At 43.6% G+C, this 17,389-nt stretch overlaps 1 protein-coding gene across 1 annotated transcript in view; it reads left to right on the top strand.

Annotated features, from left to right (window-relative positions):
- Nucleotides 1–17,389, top strand: part of LOC137375640 (organic cation/carnitine transporter 2-like) — a 126,456-nt gene that overhangs the window by 80,184 nt on the left and 28,883 nt on the right. Inside the window, exons 5-6 of the mRNA XM_068043021.1 lie at nucleotides 3,322–3,448; nucleotides 9,950–10,050. Of these exons, the coding sequence (XP_067899122.1) occupies nucleotides 3,322–3,448; nucleotides 9,950–10,050 (228 nt within the window). The remainder of the gene's footprint in view (nucleotides 1–3,321; nucleotides 3,449–9,949; nucleotides 10,051–17,389) is intronic.

Here is a 17,389-nt window from a genome sequence, read left to right as displayed (position 1 = left end):
GGCATCTACCAGGCAATGTGGGGAATTGCCCAGGTATGTCCTGTCCACAAAAAACAGAGGGAAAATCCAATCTGGGCAATTACCGCCCCATCAGTCTACTCTCAATCATCAGCAAACTGATGGAAGCAGTTGGCGACAGTGCTATCAAGTGGCACTTACACAGTAATAACCTGCTCACTGGTGCTCAGTTTGGGTTTTTAGTTTTAGAGATACAGCACTGAAACAGGCCCTTCGGCCCACTGAGTCTGTGCCGACCATCAACCACCCATTTTATACTAATCCTACACTAATCCCATATTCCTACCACATCCCCACCTGTCCCTATATTTCCCTACCACCTACCTATGCTAGGGGCAATTTATAAAGACCAATTTACCTACCAACCTGCAAGTCTTTTGGCTTGTGGGAGGAAACTGGAGCACCCGGAGAAAACCCACACAGACACAGGGAGAACTTGCAAACTCCACACAGGCAGGACCCAGAATTGAACCTGGGTCGCTGGAGCTGTGAGGCTGCAGTGCTAACCACTGCGCCACTGTGCCGCCCTGTGTTCTGCCAGGGCTACTCGGCTCCTGACCTCATTACGGCCTTTGGTCTAATTATGGACCCCAGAGGTGAGGTAAGAGCGACTGCACTTGACGTCAATACAGCATTTGACCAAGTATGAAAGCAAGGACCCCTAGCAAAATTGAAGTCAATGGGAATCGAGGCAAAACTCTGCACTGGTTGGAGTCATGCCTAGCACAAAGGAAGGTGGTTGTGGCTGTTGGAGACAAATCATCTCAGCCCCAGGACATTGCTTCAGTTGTTCCTCAGGGTAGAGTCCTAGGCCCAACCATCTTCAGCCTCTTCATCAACAGTCTTCCCTCCATCATGAAGTCAGAAGTCAGAATGTTCACTGATGATTTGCACAGTTTTCAATATATTCACAACATACAGCAAGACCTGGACAGCATTCAGGCTTGGGCTGATAAGTGGGAAGTAACATTTGCACCACACAAGTGCCAGGCAATGACCATCTTGAACAAGAGAGAATCTAACCATCTCCTCTTGATGGTCAATGGCATTATCATTGCTGAGTCACCCACCATCAACATCCTGGGGGCACCATTGACCAGAAACTGGACCAGCCATATAAATACTGTGGCTATACAAGCAGGTTAAAGGCTGGGAGTTCTGGAGTGAGTAATTCACTTCCTCACTCCCCAAAGCCTGTCCACCATCTACAAGGTGCAAGATAGGATTGTGATGGAATACTCTCCACTTGCCCGGATGAGTGCAGATCCAATAACACTCAAGAAGCTCGACATTCCAGGACCATGCAGCCCACTTGATCAGCACCCCATCATCCACCTTAAACATTCACTCCGTCCACCACCAATGCACGGTGGCAGCAATATGTACCATGTACAAGATGCACTGTAGCAACTTGCCAAGGTTTCTTCAGCACCCTCCAAACCCACGAGCTCAACCACCTGAAAGGGCAAGGGCAGCAGACACATGGGGCTGGATTTTACCAGCCCTCCGACGTTGGGGGTCGTGGCGCGGGGGCCCGGAGAATACCTCCAGGAGAGGCCTCAATGCTGGGAAGGTCCCGTTCCATTTTGCTGCCGGTGGCGAGGCCTCATGGCACCCACCCCCTCCCCTGTACGGCAACAGAGATGTAATTTAAATATTAAAATAAATGTTAATTAATGATAAATGACATCTTGTAGCGACGGCCGTCCTGCACCAATATTCCTGCCGGTTGCTGGAACTCCCGCGCCTTCGGATTTCTGTTCAGAGATCCGAGGCATAACAGTGGTGGGGATCAGGGAGGAGTGAATTTCATCGGGTGCGGGGGGGGTGTGTGGGGAAAACTCCTCCTATTGGTTGCGGGGATGGTGGGAAGGTGTAGAGGGTCAAGGTTAGTAAAATTCGGGGGGGAAGTTCGAGATCTGAGACAAAGTCTTTTTTGGGACGATAGGGCAATTTACACATTGATTACTCATTGTGGGGGGGAGTGGGAGAGGGGATTCAAGGTGCAATTCAAAGTTTACTTTTATTTTTTGGACAGCGTGACCTTTAAAAATTAAAATCTCACTGAAGGCCTTTGCAGCCCTTTAAAAATGGTGCCGAAGCTTGCGCAGTGGCGCCGGACACCGTGGCGGGGGATGGAGCTCCCGCCTCCTCTATGTCATCGGGGGTGGACTCTCCGGTGCCTCCATGTAAATAAGCCACCGCGCTAAGCATTGCAGCGGCTCCGCAGCACACATCTTGTGCGTGCGCCGCACCTTCTTTGAAGCTCACTGCTCAGAATGGCAGCAAGCAGGAAAAATCCAGCCCATGGGAATATCACCACCTGCAAGTTCCCATCCAAATCACACACCATCCTGATTGGAACTATATCACCGTTCCTCCACTGTCGCTGGGTCAAATTCCTGGAACTCCCTCCCTAAAAGCATTGTGAGTGTACCTGCGCCAGATGGACTTTAATTGTTCAAGAAGGCGGCTCACCACCACCTTCTCAAGGACAATTAGGGATGAACAATAAATGCTGGCATTGCCAGCAACACGCACATCCCATGAACCAATACGAAAAACTGTATTCACTCTTAAAATGGTTTGAAAAGTGTCAGCTAGATTTTCTGATGATGATTGTTTAATCAGATATTCCAGAATCTGTCTCCATCACTTATTGCAGTATTTCACAAAACAAGTACACAGCTTAATGACTTTATTAGTTTGCCTTGGAAAAAATAACATTCCTGTGGCTCTTCTAATCAGTTGTAATGTTCATTTCCAACAGGAATTTGTTTTAAAATCAGTGGGACAGATGTTCATCATTATAACATGGGTTATTACACATTGCCTGAGCAAAGTGCAGAGAGGAAAATCTGTCAGGGAAGATTGCATGCTGGATACAGAACATAACCTGATTTTCCTTCTGGTCAAATGAATGAAATGAAAATCTGTGAAGAGGAAGAGATGAGTTATCTTTCCCACTAGATTTTCCATTCCGCATGATGATAAAGACAAACATCTATCCCGTATTCTTCTTTCTCTTTAAGTGTCCTTGAATTATGCACAATATCAAGGTGAGAGATCTTTGCCAATGGCACTCATAATCCAGGCATTTCCGTCATCATGTCAAATTTTTTATTAAACTTCATCTCTCATACCATCCTCTGCCATTGCCATTTCTGAACCCACTCCTTGATTTGAATAAGGTTATATGTTATTATCTGCCATTAAGGAGTATTTTCTTATGATTAATAACTGCTCAATTACTTTGTATGATTTTAGTGCTCTTTACTGAAAATAAAATACTTTTAATCCCAGGTTTATTCCCGAGTCTCCACGCTGGCTGCTGTTAAAGGGAAGGGTACAGGAGGCTGAAGCAATACTCCGACACATTGCAAAGAGAAATGGTGTCACTCCACCAGAGGCGATCTTCAATGATCTTGAGGTACTGGCACACAATATGGCATTTGTTTCCTGTGTGGTTGCTCAGCCCTTTAATACAGGCCTGCTCTTCTGTTGCCAATTTTTGTCATCACCCTTCTCTTCAGAAGGCATTGACTTTTTCCTCTGGTATGGTTCCATGGATGTCAGTCACCTTCCTTGGACAAATGACTATTCCTTTTCATATAGGAGTCAAGATAGTGAGTGTTATCAGGTGATTTGGCCACCAAGAATCTCACAGCCATGTCTGATTCTGTCTTCGCCTAAAAACAAACCCACATGCAGTTTGCAGCAGGATTCATCGCATAACAATTAGGGATGAGAATCCTGGCTGATGTGGTTTTGTTTCTCTGGGATTCTTCAGACAACTGGAGTACTACCAACTGCACAAACAAGAAATCAAACATGGTTTATATGGCTGAATTACCACAGTACATGCTGCATTGACTCATTAAGCCATTTTGCATTCTTTTTCTCATGGAAGCTAATTGTTTTATTCCAACTGCCACTAATTCAGGTTAGCCCTGGGGTTGAACTGTATGTCTCAACAACTGATTAGTTAAAATCATTGATCTTGTGGGGAACCTTTTCTTAATTTTAAAGGATTTAGCAATGAGGTCACATTTGAATTGCTCCATCAGTTCATAAAGATGTGCATTATGTTGGAGCAGAGCTTCCTAAACTTTGCCTATTACATACCCAATTTCAGAGCTACCAGTTGCCCGAGTACCCTTACCAGCACACAGGCTTAATATTTTAACTCCTTTAATGCCCAAGCATTGTATAAAATATATAGATTTGAACACACATATACAACTTAAATAATGCCATAATAGTGCTACTTGCCTTTAATGTGAAGGATGAGGTTGTTTGTTCAGGAATGGCGCAAAAGTTTTGGAATGATAGGTGATAGCTTGAATCTTAGATTGCTCAGTAAATTGAATGCTGAAGCATAACAATTATTTTGTTCACTGCACACTTGGGTGAACAATACTTTTGTTAACCCTCTTACCCCTCTGCACTTGAGGCCACACATCCAGTCCCCAAAATTCCCTTCTCTTTAACTTCTTTCAGTCACTGTTTTTTGAATTGTTGTCAATGGTCTGACCATTGGAATACCCTTTCACTATCTTTTATTCTTGTATGGCATGCGGTAGGGCAGTTAAAAATGAAAGTGGCAGCCATACACAACACTCACTTGGAATTATAAAAACTTACAGCACAGAAGGAGGCCATACAAAGTCCAGGGCCATTTATATATAACAGGAAAGGCAATGGTCGCAATGCTGAGCCTTGGTAAACCCATCGGCATCCTTCGCCAAGCATGATCCCAAAGGAAGCAGGCTCCTCTTGGGGCATAAGATACTCCACGCAGGGGCAGACAAGCCAATCCTCCATTCTTGGATAAGCCAGCCTGGAGATATGGGAATCTTCCAAAGCCCATGGTCAACGGTTGAGGTCAGCAGGCTGGCCCAGTTGACCACCCCTGCCACTGCCTCCAGACCTCGTAACTCTATCTCCTGCCAGGAAACTAGTGCTCTCAGGAAACCACCAGCATCGACAGCTTGTCTCGCTTCTCCAGGCCAAAGACCAGGTTAGTGCTGGTGATGGTCTCCTCTTCCTGGACAGTGCATTACGTCAGGTAACTCTGCCAGTTCCAAATAGCTTGGACAAGGATAAGTTCTCCATGGTGATCTCCCACCCACACTAGAAAGTTGTAAGAGTGGATTGAGGGGTCGTTGGTGATCAAATGACACAGAGACCATTCCTCCAGGACAAACTTGCTGGTGCATCCTGGGCTACGCTCTTGCATTTGGAAAATAGAACAGGAAGAACAAATATCCACCAGTAAGCATCCTAACCATTTTTCTTTACACACAAGCACAATGAAAAGTTAATAATTTTTTTTTAAATGAGAGAAAAATAGTTAAATGTTTACACTGGACCTTAAAACTACCATTGAACAATTTCTCCCCATACCCCCATGCCAGAGATGTATTAGAGTACCGCCTGATGATGATTAGGTTCTTTGTTTATACTATTCTTTCCTTCCACTTCAATTCTTGCAATTTCCTCTAGGCTTTTTCCTCAATATCCATGATATTAGTGAAATGTACACCATGAAAATAATGGAAATAAACAGCTTTGTTTGTGATAGTGCTCTGTCTTAATACCTGTTTATGGGGCTCAGTGCCAAATCTTGTCTGATAACACTCCTGTGAAATGCTTTGGGACATTTCACTATATTAAAGGCACTATATAAATGCAAGTAGCTGCTGCTATATTGTTTAGGCTTGAGATGCCTCTGCCATTTCATAAAACTGTATGGTAAAGATGGCGGAAGGCAGGAATGCGTCAGTAAATACTCTACCATGAAGTTAACTACCTGCCCACACAGTTCCTTTCAAATGGCCAGGATTGAAATCATCGCTTTATAATTTTACAAAATTCAGAATGAAACTGCTAGTTGGCAAATTTGTCATGTTTCTTCAAAACAAATCAGGGGTAACAAGGAAAATTGTAGGCCAATCAGTTTCATTGTTGGTAAACTAATAGTCACTAATACAGGACGAAATTGCTGAGCACTTGGAAACATGTGAATCATAACAAACAATTTGCATGGATTTCTTAAAGATCAGTTGTGCTTGACTGATCTTTCTTTGAAGAAATGAATGAAATACTGTGCAAGTAGCTTATATAGATTTCTAAAACCATTTGTTAAGGTACCAGGTACTCTGTAAGAGGCTTGAGGCAAAAAGAAAGCACATGAAATAAAGGGGATTTGAACATGTGGACAATGAAATGGTCAGAAGACAAAAAACAAAGGGTCGGAGTGAAAGATATTGGAAAGATGTAGCAAGTGATATTCTGTAGGTTTCTGTGTTGGGATTGCTTTTATTTACTCTGGCCCTGAAATTCCATGAGGGTTTTCCCAGTTTCACACTGTAACTTCTGCAGAAGAACCCACAGAAAAATAGCATATGCCGATAAAAAGAGTTGTGGGAGATTGGGAAAACTTCTGTGATATTCCAGGGCCTATATGTACATAAATGATGCAAATATAGGAATTTTGGGAACAATATTGAAATTTGCTGATAAGACCAAGTTGGTAGAAATGGGAAATTATAGTGAGAAAGACTGCAAGAGGTGATAGATGAGGTGGAGAGGTATTACTGTTCAGATACATAGATCATTAAAGGTGGCAGCAAAAGTGGAGAAGACCTTGAGAAAAACAAATAGAATCCTTGGTTTTCTATCGAGATGCATAGAAAACAAGAGCAAGGGAGTAATGTTGTACAAGACTTTAATTAGGCTCCAGTTGAAGTATTGCGTGTAGCTTTGGACATCCTTTTATAGGAAAGATGTAAAAGCAATGAGAAAGGTACAGCTTCGATTCATTTGTACATAATGGGTCTGCTGTGAATACCTTCTTGTGTTTGATGGGGTCAGTCATTCCCTTAAACATTCTGAGCCTATTTGTTGTGAAACTTGACTCCCACTGCCATAGATCTGCTTGTGCAGCATTGGGCTCCAGGGGCTGGATTTTGTTGGGATGGCAGTGGCCCCAACGACGGGCAGCAAAGCAGGGGACAACCCTGCTTGGGCCATTCTTGGGAGCCTCGGCCAGATTTTTTGCCAATCTAGCAGCTAATGAGCTGCTGTTGAGGCTCCTGTCCCTTTAAGGGCAGGCACCCACCTCCCAGAGCTGCTGGTCAATCAGAGAGCCAGAAGCTGTTCAGTGCCAATAGTCCCATTGGAAGCAGCATCCACTGCAGGGACTGTAGCCAGCTGCGAGACTCATCGATGAACACCAGCCTCACATCAAAGAAGGTGGAGTCGGGAATCACTGAGGCCAGTCAGGCAGGCTGGTGAGGGGAGGGGGTGGGCGTGGTGGTGTTTGGTATGTGGGCAGGGGAGGGGGTTAGGGTGTTGCTGCATGGGCGGACCATTGCCACTGTGGGCCCCTCTGTGGACCATAAAGTGCCCACTAAGGAGGGCCACTCTCCTGAGCCCACAGGGAGGCTACCAGGTTTCACCAGGCAATCTCCCCACAGCGGAGGGCCCACCTGCTGCTGATAAAATGCCAGTGGCAGTGGGAAGAAACCCTTAATTGGCCACTTAAGTGGCTCAATTGGCCCCTGGGAAGGGGTCCATCCTCCACCTTCCCTACTGTTTGTAAAATGCATTAGCAGCGGGAAGGCGACAAGCACTCCACTCCCCACACCCCTATCCCCCGCCCACCCGCCCAACTCCCCCACTGCCTCACAGCCCGTTCTTGCAGGCTCCGTAAAGTTCAGCTCCCTGGAGTACAACAGTAAAACTCTTGTGTGATCCTGTCAGGATTTTTATTTCTTATGCATGTGTACTCTGTTAATCTCTCTGAAGGTGGTCTGAATTAATATTAGGTTAATTCAAAGTTTGACTTGAAACATAAGATGGGTAATTTTGCAATAGTGTAACATGGGTAATTTCGGATCAACCATTCATTTTACACTTCTCTTGATTTTTATTTGCATTGAAATTAACAGACAGGAAAAACAAGCCCAGTGTGAAATGAGCAACTAACTCAATATCATTCATTTTACACTTTTGCCAGAAGTTAAAATTACCCCCAAGCTGTTTTATTCAACAATAGATAAACATTAAGAACAATGAGCATGATGAAAGTTACTTGATGCAATTAGTACTATTTCTGTTGACATACTGTCATAAAAACATAGAGTTTCGGAGTGCTAGTCCATTTATGTGGGTCACCTTATTCAACTTAAAACCATGAAACTTTCAATCCTTGAGTCTCAATCTTGCACCTGGTGTTGTATTTATGCACATAGCCATTGAGGAGCTTTATATAGAGGTTTTAAAAAACAGAAGACAAGAAAATGTAATCTAATATTTATTTCAACCTCTTTAGTTCATTTAGAAAAATTGACAGATCTGAAGTTTTTCAGTTTGATGGCTGAACAGTCCACAAAGAACACAATGCTGCAAAGTTGCTGTCACTGCAAGTCAGCAGCTTCAATATCTTTCTTGCCACATTCATTTGCAATGTGTTCCCTCCCCCATTTTTATGAAAACTATCATTTAAAAAATCATAGTGTTACATGTTATTGCATTTGTGTCACTGATCTTGCCACTGTATTCTTGTATCTTACACAGTTCTGGCTAAGCGCTTAGAAAAGATATCATAATAACAGAACACTTTAAACAAACGTAGGGTGGATATTTAAGCTCTCCCCCACGGCGGGTTTGGAGGCGGGGAGAACATAAAATCAGGTGGGAGGGTGGCGGGGGAGGGGTACCTGCCACCTTCCCGCCTCCGCCAAAATTTAATCCGAGGCAGGAAAGCCTGTGAATGGCCTTCCCGTCTCATTGCCAATTGAGGCCCTTAACTGGGAAAATAATCCCCAATTAAGGGCCTCATCCTGCCGCCACTGCAATTAGCCATGCAGCGGGCAGCCCTGTCATCGCACAGGAAGCATAGCATGAAAAACCAGCTCCGGGTCCCTTGTCAAAAAGCACTTAGTGCCTGAAGGAGGGGCCCGGCATCGGGAAGGGGGGTGCTGCTGAGAACCACCTCACTGCCCATGCTAGCAACCCTTCTGGATGCCCCCTCCCCCGTGACCCCCACCCCGTGAGAGTACTCCTGTCCTGACCTACCTGTGGCCTGGGTTTAGCACTGCTCCTGGGCCTCACATAGTTGCTCCAACAGCAGCAGCCACCACCTCTGCGGTGGCACTGTTCAGTGGATAAGCTACCGGCGTCTGATTGGCCAGCAGCTCTCTGAGGTGGGACTTCTGGCGCCAGGATCCTTGATCCCCTGGAAGGCCTGCCTCTGTCCACTTAAGTGCTTGATTGGCACTAGATTCGGCGGGCCTTCCAGAGAAAAGGCGATACAGGGTTCCCAGCGTCGCTTTTTTTGCACTCAAACCCCCCCCCTCGCCAGCATAAAATCAAGGCCATAGTGTTTGAAACATTCCTATTTTTATTGCAGTATGGAAGAATTTATTGTGCTTAAAATACACAAAATGTTAAGTCCTGCCCACTACTCTCCACATACTCAGCTCTGAAGGAGATTAGAGGAAGAGCTGTAACATTACAATTTCTATTTAAAAATATATGTATCATGCAAAGCATACCCCTAATCCACAAAATAATTTTACCTATCCAAACACAGACTGAGAGTAATGATGTGAGCAATATTCCTCTTTGGGAATTAGACAATCTCATGAACTGTTACATGGCACTGCATCAATAAAAAGGGGTTTTATTATGTTTACATTGAGCCCCACTTTTCTTGTCTGCAGGTGGTACAGGCTCAACAAAATAAGAGACAAGGGAGGAGAAAGAAAGAAGCAGAAAATGTGATCGTTTATACTGCACTGTTTTCAAATAAGTTTTCTGGATCATCCATTCCCAATTTGAATTGAGAGTAATAAATAGGTAATAATACCAACATTTTCTAATAATTAGCGATAATACTGAATCCTCCCTGTTTTGCTTCCAGCTCAAAGATATGAAGACTAAAAGTGAACAATCTCATGCACTTATTCACTTGGTTAAAACCCGTAATATCCGAGCCATCACTATCATAAACCTTCTGGTGTGGTGAGTACTTCACAGAATCATAGAATTGTACAGCTTATCCACTCTGCGACAGCTCTTTGAAGAACAATCCAGTTTCTCCTGCACCCCTGCTCTTTCACCATATCCCTGCAACTTTTTCTCCTTCAAATATTTATCTAATTCTCTTTTAAAAGCTTAATCAGCATCCACAAGCCTCTCAGGCAGTGCATTCCAAATCTTCACCACTCATTGTATAAAATAGTTCTTTCTCATATCTCCTTTTGCTAATCACCTTAAATCTGTGCCCTCTAGTTATCAATCCTTCAGGCATTGGAAACAGTTTTCCTCATTTACTCTATCTAAACCTGTCTTGATTTTATAAACGTCTCTTAAACCCCCTCTGAGCCTTCTCTGTTCGAAGGAAAATGATCCCAGTTTCTCCAGTTTACTCACATAACTGTAATTGCCTCATTCCTGGAACTATCCTCGTAAATCTCTTCTGTACCATTTCCAAAGCCTTCATGTCCTTCATGAAGTGTGGTAACCATGCTCAAGTTTGAGCTGAACTAGTGTTTTAATAGGATAGAGAAAAGGCTCCCTTTGGCCATTCAGCACCTCATTGAGGTGCAACAAAGTTCTCTCCAGCTCTTGGCTAGCAGGAAAGTGCAGATGGGCCATGAGAGCAAAGATGGAGAAAGGGGACATAGAAATAGACACTCTGCTCAAATCACTCCCATTCCTCCCCACTCCCTTGACCTGCCCCATCCACAGACAGAGCCCCACTTGTTGCCTCTCCTGATGGCAGACTCTGTCCCTGCACAGGTACAAGTGGAGCAGTCTTCGGTGGGGCCTCACAGGCTCCAAAACCGAGAGTACGTCAGCCACAAACCCCTGAGCAGGCAGAGCAGGGATGCAAGCATTCTGCCTGTAGCTCTGCTGAAGTTGCAGGTGCAACAACAAGTAGGAGTAATAGGAAAAGGAAGAGAAAGACATTGTAGTTTCACAAGTGAAATTACTTGGTTGTTTCAGTTTATTAAACTGTCACTTTTATTGTCAATGCTTATTTACCATAAACTTTATTTCAAAATTCCATTGTCCAGTTATCGCTATTGTTGCCTGTCACCTGCCCAGTGGCGTTCAGCCTAGCGGTAAGTGCTATGACAAGAGTAGAAGAGGAGCAATGGATGTTGGTGAGAGGAATGAGTTGTTAACTGTGGCCCTGCTTTGTGCTGGGGATGGACACAGTGGGTTCAGCATTGCTGAAGCATGCCAGTATGAATCTGTTCCATGCATTCCTGGCAGCTTAGTTTGAGGCTGCAGGAACCTTGGCCACATCAGGCTACTCCTCCTTCCCCTTTGGCTCCTCTTCTTCCTTCTCCTCCTCCACCCATGCAGACTGATCATCACCTTCCTCCTCCTGCAGCTCCAGTCCTCGCTGCTGTGTGATGTTGTTAAAGGCGCAGCATACCACTACCATTCTGTAGATCCTTCCAGGGGCATACTGAAAAGCGTCCCAGATTTGTCCAGGCACTGGATTTGCATCTTCAGCATCTCGATGGCCTGCTCATTGATCACACTTCTGTTCATGTGTCTTCTGTTGTACCTTTCTTGTGCATCAGTGGTAGGACTGCTCACAGAGGTCATCAGCCATGTCTGTAGAGGATAGCCCTTAGTTCTGATTCTGCTTCAAGATGCAGATACCTGTAGGAGACTTGACTGGCAGTTTCCTTGGTATTTTGCACATACATGCATGATAATATTTCAGTGTTACATACAGCTGATTGTTAAGGGAATGGAATCCCTGTCGATTGATGAAGACTGCTGATTGATATGAAGGCATTTTAATTGCCACATGTGTGCAATCTGTGACTCTCTGTACCTGTGGGAATCCAGCCAGAACAGCAAATCTGAGGACACACTCATTCTGACTGGCTTTATTTAAGGAAGAATATACTTGCATTGGAGGCAGTTCAGAGAACGTTCACTCGGTTGATTCCTGAGTTGAAGGAGCTGTCTTATGAGGAAAGGTTAAGCACGTTGTGCTCATTTATTGGAATTGGAATTCACTTATTGGAATTTAGAAGAATGAGAGGTGATCTAATTGAAACATATAAGGTTCTGAGGGGGCTTGACGGGGTAGATTCTGAGAGGATTTTTCCCTTCATGGGGGAATCTAGAATGAGGGAGCATAGTTTCAGAATAAGGGGCTCACCAGTTTAGGATGGAAATGAGGAGGAATTTCTTCTCTCAGAAGGTTGTTAATCTTTGGAATTCTCTACCCCAGAGAGCAGTGCAGGCTGAGTCATTGAATATATTCAAGGCCGAATTAGACAGATTTTTGATCTACAAGGGAATCAAGGCTTTATGGGGGTAGGCAGGAAAGTGGAGTTAAGGCCATGATCAGATCAGCCATGAACTTATTGAATGGTGGAGCAGGCTTGAGGGGAAAATGGTCTACTCCTGCTCCTGTTTCTTATGTTAGTAAAGTGGATGCAAATAGCTGTCCTGGAAAACTCGGCATTGGTCAGCTAGGAGATGCACTTGTGCCTAGCAGGTTGTGAGATTCTACAGATGCCACCAAGAGATCACTGGAAGGAGCCAGAGGCAATGAAAATCAAGGTTGTGGTTATCTTGACTGTCACTGGCAATGCAAGCCCACCTAGCCCACTTTTCGAGGAGGCTGTAAATGTCAGCAATGACCTGACATGAGAGTCTGAACCTCATGCTCAGTTAGGTCCAGAAAGGCCATCCTCTGACTGTATATCCTGTGCTCAGGATATCTCCTCTTGGAGCAAGCTGGAGCTCTGTGTCCATCCACTCTGTCCTGTGGAGTGGCAGGTAGCTGAGGAGCAGGCTGCTGCTGCTCCTGCTAGTGCTACTCCTACTGCTGGTGGTGTTGCTGGTGCTGCTCCTCCCGTTCCTCATCAAAGGTCCAAGGTACAGCTGCGTAAACTTCTCCCATTTTGATCTGAAGGCCAACAGTTGGGAAGATTCACAAGAATGGTTCCAGGGATGAGGAACTCTTTTTTGTTTGTTCATAGGATGTAGGGGTTGCTGGCTAGGCCAGCATTTATTGCTCATCCCTAATTGCCCTTGAGAAGGTGATGAGATGCCTTGAGATGCCTTCTTGAACCGCTGCAGTCCATGTTGTTATGACCGACTGCTTCAGTCAAAATATATGATTCTGATTGTGGTGGGAGAAACACACTTTTAATTCAATCCCGTCCCTCCACAGATTGCCTAACATATCATTTTTAAACTTTCCAAATTAAAGAAAGATCCAGCCAAATTGTACCATCTATTAACCCCCAAATGCAGCTAACCAAACCAGATGTCTTTAAATCAACAAATTAGCTGTTTAATTAGAAAAACTAAATTCTTAAACACTACTAAGACATAAACAACATTTGAAAAAATAGAGTCCTTGCAAATTAACTGTCCAATGTTGCTTGAAGTTCTCACAGCCATCCGATGGGGAGTAAAAGTTCTTCAACAGTGGAACAGTCCGTAGTCTAATTCCAGCAGTAAGTGATGCTTTCCTTCTCCAGTGATGAATTTCAACAATTAACAACTTGCAAACACTTTTTAAATGAATCAATTTGGCTTTAGAATTTTTGAGGGATAAAATATTATCACAGTCTAACTTCCCTCCCTTCAGTTAAAATTATCGGAGATCACTGTTGAGGCTTGACTTTTTAGAATTTTGAGCGATAATAAATAAACAGAATAAATTCTCTTCCTTCAGTTGAAATGGTCTGAGAGCTCTTCTTTCAGGTGCTAACACACAGCTGGCTGTTTGTGTCCTCTGTTAGAACAGACTGTCTCAACTAAAAATCAATTTCAAAAGATAATTGCAACATTGTATATCCAGTTCTAGGTCTCTGAATGGCTGTTGCTGGGTAACCAGGATGCATTCTTTGAAGCTGGTTGGTTCCCTCTCCATATGGTCATATTCAATGGCAACCAAAATGCACTTTCTCTAACTCTGGGTTCTGAAGGCAGTCTTGATCCTTTTCTGTCTTCAAGACACACCACATATTTCCCAGAGAAAAAAAAAACAGGATCATGACACCTCCGCCCCTAGCGGAATGAAATGCCATTCCTGAAATGCATTCCATGGCAATGGGTCAAAATAAAGCAAATTGAAAAAACACGACCACAATTCTTTTTCGCATTTACAGGCATACACTTTGCTAAGAATGTTAAGACTTCAGCAACAAGTTCCACCAGAGCATTTTGGCTTTAAATTTTCAAAAGGTTGTCCCAATTAACCCATTCTTAAATTTCCAAGCATAATCTTTCAATTGTTTTGTGTTTTCCTTCCTATTGTCCCTATTGTCCATCACCTCAGCCAGGTGAACTGCACAGCTAGGAGCACTGACCACTACTGGGTTTACTATTCTCTGAGAAGTTTCTCGAGTACCCCTTAACCTGTGTGGCATCACTTGACACTAGAAAACCCTGTCCAGTGTAAAAGAAGCTGATTTTTTCATACCCTGGGGTGTCAAAGGAATTTGACAGTATCCTTCCAACAGATCAGTCTCTTTAAGACACATTGTGTTGCCTACTCTATCTTTACAGACCTTTAAATGAGAATTTGGGTTGGAGTCTGCCTTCTTTATCTTAGTGACTTTTCTAGAGTCTGTGCAAGTTTGAGTCGACCCACCAGGTTTAGACAGCAAGACCATCTGCGAATTCCAGCTGTCCTGACTAGGTTCAACTAAGCTGCCCTTCAGCATGCATTGGACCTCTGCTTCCGCTTGGGCCTGTCTGTCTGGACCTAAGCGACAAGGATGTTGTTTTAAAGGAATGGCTCCTCCTATACCCATATCATGCATGGCTAAGGTTGTACATCCCGCTTAACCCTACAAACATTTTGAAATGTTGTGAAAACCCTGGTTAGGACTTCACGCTGCTTTGCCCCTAAGTGTAAAAGCCTATTATTTAACTTTCCTAGCCATTCTGTATTTACTGATCTGATAGTTGGAGGTTCAATCTGAGAAATTCCTGGGCCTGCTTCTGCCTCACCCTCACTATCCTTTTCCTTCCCAACAGTCCCGATTACCTGACATACCTGCACTGGCTTCTCCTCCTCCCTGCGGTAATATTGTTTGAGCATATTAATGTGACACAACTGGTTCTTCTTCCGGTGATCAGGGGTGTCAATCAAGTAATCTACCTTACCCACTCTTTTGATCACTCTATATGGGTCGCTGAACCGTGCTTTTAATGGTCATCTTTGTGATGGTAACAACACTAATACTTTATCCCCTGGTTTTATGGTAGATTGTGGTTTTCCCACCATTTGACAGGTATGGCATGCCCTACAAAATTGTCTCATATCCTTTGTAAGACCTGGCCAGTAATAATGTTTGCTTATGTGTGATTTGGTCTTCTGAATTCCCCGATGTCCTGAAAAAGGAATGTCGTGTGCTAACTTTAATAATCCTGGTCAATATTTAGGTGCTACCACTATCTGTTCAACAACTGTCCAGTCTTCGTCGGCAGGTCTATAACGAGATCTCCATTTCCTCCTCAAAACCCCGTTTGCCATATAATAGCCTTCCAGAATTCCTTTTGCCTTAGCTTCTAACAGAGCAGTCTGTGCTTTTCGGTATATCTCTGGATCAGCTTGCTGTGCTGCAACGATATACGATTTGTTAAACATCTCATTTGGATTATCTAAATCCCCAAATAAGGTTTCAGATGCCTGGCTATCTATTTGTGGTGCCCCTTTCACCTCTGACAATGGATCCTGTTTAGCCATTGCTCGGGTGGGAAATATGCAGGAAATATTCCCAGAACTTCTTCCTGTAATTTCTCCATTTCCTTAATTTCACTTGATTCCTCTGTAACTCTCAGGGAAACTGATACTTTTGATCCAGCCAAATCATTTCCTAGGAGTAGATCAATTCCCTTTACTGGTAAACTGTGGACAACACCTACACAGTTACTATCCCAGATATTAAGTCACTCTCTAGGCGTACTTTATACAAAGGTATGGGTATATACACCCCGCCAATTCCATTAGCTAAAACTTTAGCATTCAAGGAGCTCTCTGGTGGAAACTTAATATCTTGCCCCAGCAAGAGTGTTTAGATTGCTCCTGTGTCTCTGAGTATAATGATTGGTTTTGCTGCCTCACTTACAGGATACGGAGTTACTCTCCCCTTTGACAAAAAATTCATTATAATTCTCAGGTATTTTATTCTTAACCTCGACACTCCTTTTAGTTTTACTATCTGGTTTCACATTCACATCGGTCGCTAAAGCTATAGCTTGGTCTGCTATACTCTCAGTCAGAGTCTTTTCCTCTGCACTAACTTTACGTACCCCAACAAGTCTTATGGGTTTCCCTCACAATTTCCAGCACTCTGAACGAAGATAACCTGTTTTGTTGCAATGATAACACTTTGGCTTGCGAACCTCACTTCTCCCCTCACCACCTTCCTTTCTGACCTTAGGAGGTGATCCTGGGGCATTTCCAGCAGTTCCTCCTTGTCCCCAGCTACTTGCGTTCCTTTCACTCTCCCACTTTCTGTCCTTCTCAGATTTATGGGGGTGATGTACAAAATAGGTTGGCTTATTCACAAGCTCAAAATTATCAGCAATTTCTGCTGCTTGTCTAGCTTTCAAAATGTTCAGGTTATCTTTATGAGTTCTCACGACTGAAGGAATGGGGTTTTTAAACTCTTCTAAGAGAATCTTTTCTCGAAGGTTCCCATATGTGCTTTCTATCTTTAATGCCCTTATGCAACAGTCAAAAGTCATTTGCTTCACCCTCTCAAATTCTAAATATGTCTGCCCAGCCAATCTCCATAAATTCCTAAACTTCTGATGGTTAACTTCAGGGACTAACTCATACAGCGAAAATAGCCTTTTTTGCCATCTCATAATCTGCAGAAACCTCTTCAGAAAGCATGGCATAAGCTTCATGAGCTCTACCTGCCAGCGTGCCCTGAATAAGCAATGTCCAGCTTTCTTTCGGCCATCTCATCTGTTTGGCTATTTTTTCAAAAGATATGAAAAATGCCTTGAACTTAGGAAGAGCTGTATAAATTTAAACAACCTCTCACTGGGTCCTGATCTAAACTCAGATTCTTCCTGACCTGAATTGTCCCTGGATTCAAGACTACCCTTTTGTCTTAGTTCCATCCTTTTTAACTTAAATTCACTCTCCTCTTTTACTTTCTTTTTCAAGTTCAAGTTTTCTTAATTCTTCTTCCTGTTGAAACTCCAGTTTTTTTTTTCATTTCTAACTGAATCCTGGCCAATTTCACTGCATCACTGTTGCACCTACTACCTTCTTGTCCCTCGCATTCCCTTTCTTGTTCCTCGTATTACCCTTCATCTGCATCATTATCATCATCATCTTCTACTA

The sequence above is a fragment of the Heterodontus francisci genome, chromosome 12, assembly GCF_036365525.1.
Source record: "Heterodontus francisci isolate sHetFra1 chromosome 12, sHetFra1.hap1, whole genome shotgun sequence".
In the NCBI taxonomy this organism is placed as follows: Eukaryota; Metazoa; Chordata; class Chondrichthyes; order Heterodontiformes; family Heterodontidae; genus Heterodontus; species Heterodontus francisci.
The sequence above is the reverse complement of the archived record's forward strand: the minus strand, read 5'-3'. Positions and strand labels throughout refer to the sequence as shown.